We start from the raw sequence: 12236 nt of genomic DNA on the forward strand, positions 1-12236 counted from the left end.
ATACAAATGGCGATTTTGAGAAATAAAAAAGAATAATCAATAGCACTGCTCTGGAGCCTCCTGTGTCCCCGCGCGGCACAGGGGGCATTTCACACCTACATCTGGGTCCACACACACGCATACATGTCCACATATTTATTTTTTAATCACAAAACCCGAGGGGCAGAAAGCGTGCAGTACACCCGTCCTGGGGACCTCAGGAGCCGCCAGTTCTCATACTTGGGCAAAGCAGTCCCCCTCTGGAGCCGGCCTGTGCGGCGGCGGGGCCCGGCTCGGGCTGCGGGGCTGGCGGCGCGCTCCGCAGGCCGCGCCGCTCGCCGCCGTGGAACCGGGTCCGCGGGCGGCAGGGCGCGGGGCGCCGGGGCGAGGGCGGCGCCGGGCGAGGGGCGCTTCCCGCGGGCCTCCGCGCGGCTGCAGGGCGCCGGGCCGCGGCGAGACAAAGCCGGGCGGGCGGGACCGCTTCCTCCGCGGCGGAGGGCCGGTGGGCGGGGGACTACCTCCCGTCGGGAGGGGGCGAGGGACACCGACAGAGGCTCCGCCGCGCGCCGCCGCCATCCCCGCCGGCGGGGGCGTTTCCCAGGTGAGCGCCTTTGTCAGGCGCCGCGCGGCCCGGTCCGCAGCCCACCTCCCCGCGGCCAGGGCGGCCGGAGGACACCTGTCTCGAGCTCGCCGAGCCCGCGCGCGGCGTCCCCGGGCGTCGGACTCCCGCGCGCTCCCGGCCGCGCCGCCGCCCCGCGGACGCACGTCCCGCGCTGCCCGGGCTTCCCGCGAGCCCCCGAGCTGCGGCCGCAGAGCCGGCGCCTCCCTCAGCCACCCCGGGGGCGGCGCCCGACCTGCTGGGGCGCGCGCACGGCCCTGCCGCGCGGCCCGCAGCACCTAGCGGCGCGGCCCGGAGGGCGGCGGGCGCGCGGCCGGGGCGCGGGCGCGCGCACGGCGGGCGCGCACGGCGGCGGCGGGCGGGGCGGCCGCGGCGCACCGGCCGGGCTGAGGCGCGGGCTGAGGCGGCGCGGGCCGGACGCGGGCCGGGCCGGGAGGAGGGCGCGGCGCAGAGCGGCCTGGGTGCCGGCCGCGGGCCCGGCAGCAGCGCGGCCCACCATGTCGGCGGGCGGCCGCGACGAGGAGCGGCGGAAGCTGGCCGACATCATCCACCACTGGAACGCCAACCGGCTGGACCTGTTCGAGATCAGCCAGCCGACCGAGGTGGGCGCCCGCCGCCGCGTCCCCGTCCCCGTCCCCGTCCCCGTCCCCGCGCCCCCGCCCCGCCGGCCCGGGCGGGTCCCGCGCGGGGTCCCCAGGCCGCGCCACCTGTGCCCGGGCTGCCCGGCCGCTCGCCTGGGCCTCCGGGCCCCGCTGGCCGCCCACCTGTGCGCGGGGCCTGCCCTCGGCCGCCCCCACCCATGTCCGCCGGGGTCGCACCTGGCCGCCCCCTCTGCTTCCGGCCTCCCCGGCTCGTCGCCTGAGCCGCGGGTCCCCACCTGGCTGCTCTCCTGTGCCTCAGGCCTCCCCTGACCAGCCCCAGCCACTCGCCTGTGCGCCCTGGACCCCACCTGGCCAGCCCCTCGTGCCTCAGACCTTCTCCTGGCTGCCCTCCTGTGTCCCTGGGGACCTCACCTGGCTGCTCATCTGCGCCCCCAGGGACCCTACCTGAACACACACCTGTGCTTTCTGGCTGCTCACCTGTCTCCCCCACCTGGTCACCCACCTGTGTCCCGTGGTTCACTGGTGCTCCTGGGCCCCTATGTAGCTGATCCCCGTGCCCTGGACCCCACCTGCTCTTTTCCTTGTGCCCCGGCCCTTCTGTGGGTCTCGTGTCCCCAGGGGATGCCGACCGCACTGGACGTTTGGTCCTGGCCGCCTCCTGTTTTTCTCATGGCGTCTTGCGAGCGTGGGGACATGGACTACGGTCACTCGGAGAGCACGTGACGGGCTGGTCCTCGCTTGGGGGGTCTGGAGCGTGAGGTGCCCACCCCGGCGAGAGACTGACGTCCAGAGTTGTGTCCGACCCCCCTGGCTGGGCGCCGAGGCACCCGCCGGCGGCCAGGGCGCAGCAGGGTGGCAGGCAGCCCGGCTCCCAGGCGGGAGGAAGTCAGTCACCCTTGGTCTGGTGCACTGGCAGTTGTTTATAGCAGAGCTGCTGAAAGAGTTGTGCCCGGTTTTGCAAAAAAAATGATTGAGGCCCAGTCCATCAGGGAAGCCAGAGGTGGCCAGGAGGACCCTCCTGTGAGGGCACAGGGCCAGTATGTCCTTGAGTGTTAGCTGTGCACACTTCCACTGCGCGACCTGACACTCTGGATTCGTGCCTGTTCAGGACCTTGTTTAATAGCATCTGGTTTTGGTTTGCTGTAGGTGATTTTAAAACTAACAATATTTATTTGCTGGCTTTCTGGCACCAAAACACCCTTGGTAGATATGAACGTTCTAGTGAAATTTAATCTCTTTATCATTAAATTTCAGCTTGTAATGTTGAGAAAAATTTGACTCTGTGTTTTGGGGTCCTGATTTGCTTGTGGTGGGAGGCTGCTCTTCCTCTGTTCATCTTGCCTCTGAGCACACTTGAGATGGTTAGAGCCACTCAAAATCCTCAGTCTCAATGCTGATATAAACTGTTAGGTTCAGGTTACCAGTCTGAGCACTGATGTTAGCTTATACCTGACTCACAACTCATCTTCTGTGGTGAGTTTATGAGTTAGCTTCTAGTAAGCAAATTTACTATGTAGTGAAGTGTTCATTCATAGACTTCTAGCACAACTTTTGTAGTAATTTAAGGATTATGTTTTTTGGGAAAAATGATTTCTTTTTTTTTTGTGGTAGGATAAGAATATTTGGATGTAAAATATTGTCTTGGTACATAATCATTTTGTTTTTGTTTTTGTTTTAATCTATTTTTAATTTTTTTTTTTTTTTTTTTTGAGAGATTTCTCAAGTTTAGTTGGGGGAAAAAATCTTTTTTTTTTTTCAGTTGGGTATTAGAGTATTCAACTTATTCTTTGGTCTTTTAAATTCAGTTGACATTTAAAAAAAAATCCCAAGCCAGAAATGTAGTTAATTAATTTAATGAAATTCTACTTTTAAGTATTAATTTGAAACATTCTCATCTTCCTAGAGATATGAGTACTTACTAAAATAAAATTGGCTTGTCATTTGGAAATCTTTCTTCCGTCATTCTGGAGGTGAAAAGTTGCTGTGTATACAGAGCAAAAATTGAAGGACTTTTAAAAAAAGATTGTATATTTCATACTGGTGTTTCCTCACCTCTTAAATCTGAACCTTTCTGTTTTTAGAAGAGATTCTTCAAAATCGTATTTGAAAGCCTTATATAGTGAATTGTTTTTAACAAATATCCATGTTGCTAGGCCCAGTGGCCACAACTGTAACCCCAGTGGCTTGGGAGGCTGAGGCAGGAGGGTCAGGAGTTCAAAATCTACCTCAGCAATTTAGCAAGGCCTTCAGCAACTTAGCCTTCAGCAATTTAGTTAAACTTAACTTTTTAATAAAAAGTTAAAAGGGCTGGGGATGTGGCTCAGTGGTAAAGTGCCCCTGAGTTCAGTCCCCAATACACCCCCCCCCCCCCCCCCCCCCCGCAAAAAAAGTCCATGTTATTTTTTTCTGAGCACTGTCATTGTGTATGGCTAGCTCACACTTCCTATTCTGTTTTGTAGAGAACCTTTGCATGCTTTTTTGTTTGTTCTTGTCTTAGAAGTTAAGCTTTGCATACTATTTTTTTTGCGGTGTATGTAACTTAATAATTCTCTAAACCAGTATTTTTAAGGATAGTGGTTTCAGTCTGCCTTATCAGAGTGTATATGAATTTTTTTTTTTACCATCTAATGATTATTTTTACTCCATTTGGCCATTACAAATTGAATGTCTTAGCTATCTACAAGAACATAAATGACACATTAGTCCTTACTAGATATTCAGTAGATGTTGAACAAATCCACTGTAGAGGTTCACTTGTACAGACAAGATTTAAGCCTTGCATTTATTTTGTTGGGTAATTTTTTTATGAATGTGAATGAGAGCATGAGTTTTTTGCTTTTTCTTGCCTTTTTTGGTACAGTGATCAGTGTCTTATCAAATTTTATAACTGCTTTAATTATCTGTGATTGGTGAGCTTTGATAACCATGATAATTCTGAGTTTCTATGTTTAGGAAGATAATTAACATGGTTCTTTGGATTACATTTATTTTTTAAGAAGATTAAGATATATTTTAAAATCACTGTGGTTAAACTTGCTTTTCCTTAACATTCACATTGTGTGTAAAAAGAGAGTTTTCCAAAAATGGGTTTCTCATTCTGTTGGAGTTTGTGAAATGAGGGTTGATGGTGTGGACATTTCATCACCAGGGGATTGGTGTTAGCTGAATTAACGTTGTGAGTACTGTGGAAAATTAGAGTTCATTGAAGCTCTTTAGTCCTCTCCTTTCCTTCCTTTGCTTCTTTAGGGGGTTCCCAGTGCTTTCCAAGGCAGAGTGCCTCCTGCTTTCCTTGGGATAGGGTTCTCTGGTCACCCTTAGGTCCTCCTGTGGGTTTAACTCACCATAGTTGTCTGGATAGCCAGAGACGAGTCTTCATCCCTCATTACCGGAAGGCAAACACTTCAGAGTTTTGTTCTTGAAAAGTTATTCTGTCTGTTGCATGGTAGGGGCTCAATAACAATTTTGTGGAAGAGTACTGAATATGACTTCCTTTGTGTGTACTTGTATTCCTGACAAAACATGGGACTTAACGCTTTTTAAAAATTTAGTGAAAATTGCCTTTTGTCTACAAAGATTCATGTTTACTTATTCTTCATCTTCTGTAAAGGTTAAACCTACATGCAAAACCTGTGCTAGGTAATTGACCATTTAGCTTCATGAGATATTTTTTATATTCATTTGTTTATTGTTTATTGAGTTCATTGCCTTTTTTCTGCCCTCATAGAAGATGTGTATGTTTCATTTAATACCTTGATTCATCTTGAGAAATAATGTGGTGATTTATATTTACTCAAAAATGCATGTGAAAAATAACTTTGGTTTGTGAGCAGAGGTGGAACAGGGAGTCTTCAGGTGAGGAGCTGATTGCATAACTCAGTGAAGCTACGGCATTCCAGACTAATACTTTGGTTCTAACTATGCTTTATCATGCAACTAAACTGTTTTGATAATGGCAGTTGTATCTTTAAGCTTTGGCACTGCTGAAAGCCCCATTTCCTTTTTCTGGGGGCTAATGTATGATGAAGTAGGTGGTTGCCGCTGATGGGTGTTTAGTATGCATCGGCATCTCTGTTCTTTTTCTTTCTTTCTTTCGTTTTGTAAATTGAACCTCAGTAGTGGTTATAACCTTTTAAAATCTTTATTTCCTATAATAATGGGCTAAGTTTTATATGAGTATCTGAGGTACAGCTATTGTCTATTTTTTAGATACCTTTAAGTTGAAACTACATCTAGATCAGTTTCGATTTGCTATCCTTCTGCTAATGAAAAATTATTTTATGCAATTTGTTGACCTAATGGAATGTAAATGTTGTAGCTATAAACTTTTTATAGACTTTCTATTGTGATTAAATAACTAGAAGTAGCAGCATATCAGGAGTAGTAGAAGTGGTCTTTCATATTGAAAAATATAGGCACAATATCACTAAATTAGTGGGAAGCTTAAGAAGAATTCTTAAGAGTCATATTTATGTCATTAGGAATTTAATTGAGCAATTGTGTATGTAAAGCATCATTATTAGGCAGTGGCTATTCTGGAGGCATAAAATTATTTGTTTATAAACAGTGTTGCTAGACTTGAACTTTGATGTAATGTCAGAAAATGCTAATGAATAGCAATTATTTTGATATATACCTATTTTTCTTTACTATAAATAAAATGGACATGCAAGTAGCCCTTGTTGAACATAAAACTAAACTGACTCATTAGTTGAAAATTATTTCCACCTTAGGTTAGTTTCCTTGTTAATGGTATGTAGGATGTGCTTGTTCACCCTGGAGATGCCAGGGACAGGGACCAAGGATTTTCTGACCATATTTACGATTGTGAGTCAGATGCTGAGCAAAGTGCCACATCCCACAAGTTCTAACACTAACATGCCAGCAAGTCCTGAAAGGCAGGCCACTGGTGGCCTTCCATCCAGGGTCCTCACCTACAGGAGTTGTTGCAGGTGTGTACATCTTGTCAAATTTGGACTTTTTTTTGCTTTTTACTATGGTGGGGATTGAACCCAGGCCTCACACATGCTAGTCCTCACATATCACCCAACCCTTTTTCTATTTTCTTTGAGACAGGATTGCTCTAAGTTACCCAGGCTGGTCTCAAGCTTGGGATTCTTCTGCCTCAGCCTCCTGAGTCTAAGATTACAGGTGTGTGCCACCTCGTCTGTCTTCCATCTTTTTTCATGAGCAGATCTTTCTTAACATTTCTAGCAAAATTGTACCCCAACCTCCAAAGTCTGAAATCCTCCAAATAAAAAAAATTTTTTAACACCAACAAGATGCCTCAAGTGGAATATTCCACATCTGACCTCATGTGAAGGTTCACTCAAAACATAGGCACAATAAAAATATTGTTTACAGTTATCTGCAGGCTGTGTGTAAGAAAAATTTGAAGTTCATGCAAAGATTCAGGTCCCTTCCCTAAGAGGTCTGTAACTTGCAAATGTTACAAAAACTGGAGAAGTCTGAAATCCAAAAGTCCGGGACCTATTGGTCCCAGGTGTTTTGGAGTTCACAGGAGGGTTTGAACAGGCTGCGAGGTGGCAGGGGACATGTGTCTCTCTATCTCATGTTGTCTGGTTAGGCTTATTCTGTCACAGTAGAAATCTAAAAACGTGCTCATTTTGATACAGGTAGTTAATCAAACCACATTATAATCTAAGGAGTGAGCATACTTTGACAAAGTGAGAATAAGCACTAGAAAGGCGGCTCACACATGAAGCAGGGTAAGTTTCCCCAGTGTCAGTGATTTCAAAGTCACAGAATATGGGGTTTCATGTGTACATGTTCATAAGTGCATTTCAGGAATGAAAACATTTAGAGGAACTGAAATTGAGTGGTTTACTATGGCTGGAAAATAGTCAAAATTTCTGTACTTTTGCTTGCGTGAAATGTAACATTAAAGAATATTGTAGGAATTATAGAAAATAAGAGCATTTTTGTTGCACTTGATCACATTGTTATATTTTCAGGTTGAATAGATGTCACTATTCAACTGGAGTTAGGAGGACTGTTTGGAGTGCTCTGTGACTGTTGGTGTTTGCACCAGGACAGCAGTGTAAATTGGGGTCTTCTCCACTGGCTCCAGGTGTGAACAGGACTGAGCTGCTGGAACTGTGTCTTTCCTGTACTTTCAAGCTGCCCAAAGTTTACTCGGCCCAACTGACCCAGGCAGAGGGACCAGCCATTTTCACAGAATATTCAGCTGTTTTCTGTGTTTTTGAAGCTGACTTCCTTTCTGGTAGGGCGGAATCAGACCATAAGGACGAGTTCCTGTTGAGTCTGGCTCTGCCAGCGTCCAGTAGAAACACTGAGCCTCACCTCCTGACGCACTGCTGGGAGTGCCTGACTTCAGCTGAGGAGGACTTGGACCACTCCTTTCTCATTGTTGTTTGAGTGTTGGTTACTTAGGAGGGGTCCAGTTGGCTTGTTTTGGTCAGAATCACAGCTCATATTTGTGTTCCATGTTCCATGCTGGTCCTGCTGAAGGAAAGTCGGGGAGGTTCACCTCTGCCATGTTGAGTGACTGCCCACTGAGTGTGCCTGTCTTTGCCTGGCTCGGGGGTGATTCCCAAGGGGACCTCCTGTCCTATTTCCTGGTTTCCTTAGAACCAGCGGGAACTGTCTGGTGGTGGTGTGTGCTGCTATTGGCAGCTTTGTCCTGAGACTTGTGCCCCTTGCCATCCGGAGCTGTGTGTTTGATAGGAGGAGGACAGGAGCAGCAACCTGTTTGAGAATACTCCAGCTTTTAAATTCCATAGCCTCACAGGCACTGTAGGATAAAGTCATGGGTTGGGAGGCCGTCTTTTAAAGAGCAGTGGATGTCCATGTTGTCTGAATAATGTTGAGTGCTGTAGGCTCTGAGAACAGTGCTGTACAAGGGGTTTACTCAGGCTGTGGGAGCTTCTGTTCTGTATGTACTGTGTGATGTTACACAAGCTTTTGATGAGTCCTTAGGTTACGTCATGTTTTGCTTTTTACCTTAATTATGTTGTTGACAAAAACTTGAAGTTATTATTTTTAAGGGTCACTGGTAATGAACATAGAAAGAATCAGTCAAAATAAGGTTTCTAGTTTGAACTTAAATATTTTGTAACTAATCCTCCTTTAGAAGATTCTTTTGAAGACCTTGTGTTCTGCTACACTAAACCCATGTGTCTATCTTGTGCTTGGAAAGGATGTTTTTCCTGTGCATGGTCTTCTGCATCCTACGTTGATCATTTGGAAAACACTAATGCACTGTCACACACGTCTGCAGATTGTTGACAGGTTCCCTCAGACAGTGCCATAATGTGCTCACCAGGAAGCTCTTGAGTATAGGGATGTGCTCAAGCTCAGCAGTGCTGGGACAAGTTTTTAAACACTTCATGATTGGCAGCCTCGTCAGGCAATGCTCAGAGGGATAAGCTTGCCTTGTTCATTTTTGAGGAAATGTCTGAAGAACTCCCAAACCTGGGTAACCGTAGTTTGTCAGTCATTCTTTCAAGAAAACAGTGTTCCATGAAGAGTGCCTCATCCAGTTCCTAGTGTAGATGTCACAGGCACTGGCTTGCCGCAGAAGTGAAGGCTTCCTTGTGTCCTTGGGCACACAGACCATTGAACGCATGTACTTCAAAGTTCAATAAAATCCGTCTTTTTTTCTGTTTTATCAGAGACATTCTTAAGCAAAACTAGCTTTTTCTAAAGTGTAAGTGGTGCAGAGCAGTAGAAAGTACATTTGTGCTCCGTCCCTGCCACCCTGATGTGGCTACCTTGACTCATGCATGCTGAGGCACTCCAGTGATCCTCCTTGCCTCCTGCCATCTGTGCAGCACACGGGAAAGGCCAGCATTGTCCAGGTGTTATGACAAGAACGGCCTTCTTCCTCACAAATGACCTTCGAGGAAACCCCTGGAGTTTGTGACCTGCTGCCCTAGTATACTTAGTAGTGGTTGCTTTTACAAATGATTTTTAAAAACATAACAATTCTAAAGTAAATGTAAATCTCTATTTCATAACATTTTCAAGTAGGACTATAACATAAACAGATGTCATATTTAAAATGTGAACAGAGTTTACTCTTAGTGTAGGTTTCACATATTAATTTTATGCATTTTATGTTTATTTTCTATATTTTTAAATACTTAATTTTTAGTTAAATTTTAGTTAGTGATAAAATGCAAATATTTACGCTTTTGTTATCCAGGAATGCTAGCCGCATCCTAGCTGAAGCAGTTTGCTGTTGGCTAAGCACTAGACTGGAGCCATGCCTTCTGAAAGTTTTCTAGTTCTTATAGGGCTTTTCCGACAGTGGTGGCTCAAGCATTCTGTCTAGTGTGATTACGTTGTTAATGTGGGCTACAGTCAGCCCTTGCCCGCCCTCAGCCTCCCTCTCCCAAGCACAGACTCTGAGTTACACCAGCATCGGCTACATGAGGATGTCTTTTTTTCTGTTTTTATTGTGTTTTGAAGATTATGAGTTGAGAGACATTTGGACATATTTATGTTCTAAAACCCAGTACACACATTTGGAATTTTAATACTTCAAAATAGTGTGTGGCTTTCTATTTAAGGTTAACAGCATTTAGGATTAACTTGTTTCTACTCAGTGGCGACTTGTTTTGTAACAGGTATGCTGTGTTGTGGAATTGTGGCTGGTGTGAGTTCATTTTCAACATTATCAGATTGCCATTTCACTTATCATAGGTAGTGTTCCTGAGTTATTTTGGTGACATGCTGCTTTTAACCAGTTAGTGGAACATGCTCATTAATAAACATATTCCTTTGATTTATTAGGATAATAAAATACAGGAAAAGAATCTTGATGGCTGAGTATATGGATTTGTAAAGATTCCTTTGCAGATCAGTTAAGCTCCTGCTTTTTCAAGAGGAGGTGCCTGCCAGGAGTACCATGGACAGTGGTTTTACTGCATTTCATGTTTAGGGCCTCCAAGGTTCAAAAATGTGGTTTTAATTCAAGTTTGGCAAAGATGATCTTGTTGAGTTCATGGTGCAGCTAACATGATTTTTTATGCCAAACTTGCTGATTTTAGTTTATAAACAATTATTTTTAATTACCTTCATGAAATAGTTATTTTGGGAGATATCAAGAGTAGTGAAATGAAGATTAGTGAATCAGAAAGAAAATTAAATATATTTGTGGTATTATTTTTGTAGCTCTTTTTTTTATTTGTTGTTCAAAACATTACAAAGCTCTTGACATATCATATTTCATACATTAGATTCAAGTGGGTTATGAACTCCCATTTTTACCCCAAATACAGATTGCAGAATCACATCGGTTACACATCCACATTTTTACATGATGCCATATTAGTGACTGTTGTATTCTGCTACCTTTCCTATCCTCTACTATTCCCCCTCCCCTTTGTAGCTCTTTTTAAAGTATTTCTTGAAAATGTGGTTGGACTTAAAGTTAGTGCATTTCCTTCCCTGTAGTAAGGTCATATATTTAAAGGTGTTTTTTTTTTTTCTGTTGTTAAAAATGTGCATATTTTAGAATGTGTGGAAAGTACTGACACATACACAGATAACAAATTACCCTGTATTCTGCCATCTGAAGAAGTTCTTCATTGCCTTCTGGGTTTTTCTTTCCTGATTTTATGTTATTTGTGGGGAATAAAGTGTTAGGTCTATGTTGCACCTGGTTAATTGTTTGCGTATTTAGCCAGGACTGAGTCGTGATTTTTGACCAGCCATGTGTCTGTCCATAAGCCTATATTTGGAACCCACCTTGGTAATTCTGGCAGCCACTCCAGAACTTGAGTTCAAGGAGTGCACACTGCATGGCTGAGGTCAGCGGCAGCAGTAGTGTGTTGCAGAGCTGCCTCCTCCAGGCCTCAAGGCAGCCCTGTGAGTGGGCACTTTTGCTGTTCTTATGTTTGGATGAAGAGTCTTAGGCACAGGGAGTTTAAATGACTTATTCCACAGTATGTAGCTCATAAGCCATGCAGCAATTATTTGAACCCGGATAGTCTGACTCTAGAACCTTTTGTTAACCATTGTATGAATAAAATTCCAAAGTTTAAGTTTACTGCAATGAAAGTAGTGTTTGGAAGTTTTATAGGAAAATAATTTATTAATAGAATAGTTTAGAACTTGATTTTCAGGAAGAAGCACAGGTATGATGTAATGGGAGCTATCTTCTGTTTATTTAGCCGGCATGCTCGTGAACATCTGGATGCACATCTCATGCGCGTATGCACGTGTGTGTGATTTTCACTGGAGGGCTTTCCCCAGCCCTTCCTTTGATCTCACTTTGAGCTGGGCCATTCTGTGTTTTGCAGCCACGTCTGTGAGCCTTGTTTTATTTTCCAACTCAGGCTGTGGTGCTACCTCTTATTGTGCATAGCAAACAGAAGTGTGAGTCTGAGTAAAGACAGGAGGCAGTTGTGGTGGTCTCACGATGGCTTTCCTGTGCCTTGGGAAAGGAAGGAAGGGTCAGACCCATTTTGGCAGCCTTGGCTGAGACTGAGCCCTACAAGCTCTGGCCTGTGGCTCCCAGCTCCTTTATGCTTTCTTTCAGTGATGTCCTCCTTGATGGTCATCCCTCCTTGCCTAATCGAGGCCTAAAAGTAAACAGCAAACCCAACTTGTTTGAGTTGTGATTTTTGCAGACCCCGACTTTTCTGCTAAGGCTTTGTTAATTTCCTGAAATTTATTTTATGTATTATCAGTTTTTCCCCAGATAACATTTGAATTTTAGTAGAATCTTTAGAGACAATTCCTTGATTATTATTAATAGTGCCTTATTATTGATTGAAAAAATATGTGCCGTTTCCAAACGAGAAAGGATGAATTTCAGACATATGGAACAAGTTTGGAAATGGCCTCCTGTACCTTTTAGATCCTACACTCAGTTCTCTGGTTATAGACCTGTTTTTCTTTGTATGGGAAATAGTAGAACTTAGTGAACAGCCTGGAAGAAACTTCTTTGTGGGAGGTAAAGTACATTCCTCCCCGTTATCTTCAGGGGATCCATTCCAAGGCCCCCAGTGGGTGTCTGAGACCAAGGGCAGTACCAAACCTTAAGCATG

The 12236-nt window shown here is 45.3% G+C and overlaps 1 protein-coding gene across 21 annotated transcripts in view; it reads left to right on the top strand.

Moving 5' to 3' along the window:
- Positions 1-1032: 1032 nt before the first annotated feature.
- Positions 1033-12236, top strand: part of Afdn (afadin, adherens junction formation factor) — a 126869-nt gene continuing 115665 nt past the window's right edge. For 13 of the 21 annotated variants that reach the window (XM_058580891.1, XM_058580894.1, XM_058580902.1 and 10 more), the window contains exon 1: positions 1034-1200. In XM_058580891.1, the coding sequence (XP_058436874.1) occupies positions 1096-1200 (105 nt within the window). In that variant the 5' untranslated portion in view covers positions 1034-1095. Of the gene's footprint in view, positions 1201-12236 lie in introns of all 21 variants that reach the window. The other 8 variants (XM_058580903.1, XM_058580904.1, XM_046449427.2 and 5 more) reach the window with 2 other exon arrangements.

Source organism: Marmota monax, unplaced genomic scaffold (assembly GCF_021218885.2).
Source record: "Marmota monax isolate L192 unplaced genomic scaffold, Marmota_monax_Labrador192_F-V1.1 WCK01_AAM20220418_F8-fsc00083, whole genome shotgun sequence".
NCBI lineage: Eukaryota > Metazoa > Chordata > Mammalia > Rodentia > Sciuridae > Marmota > Marmota monax.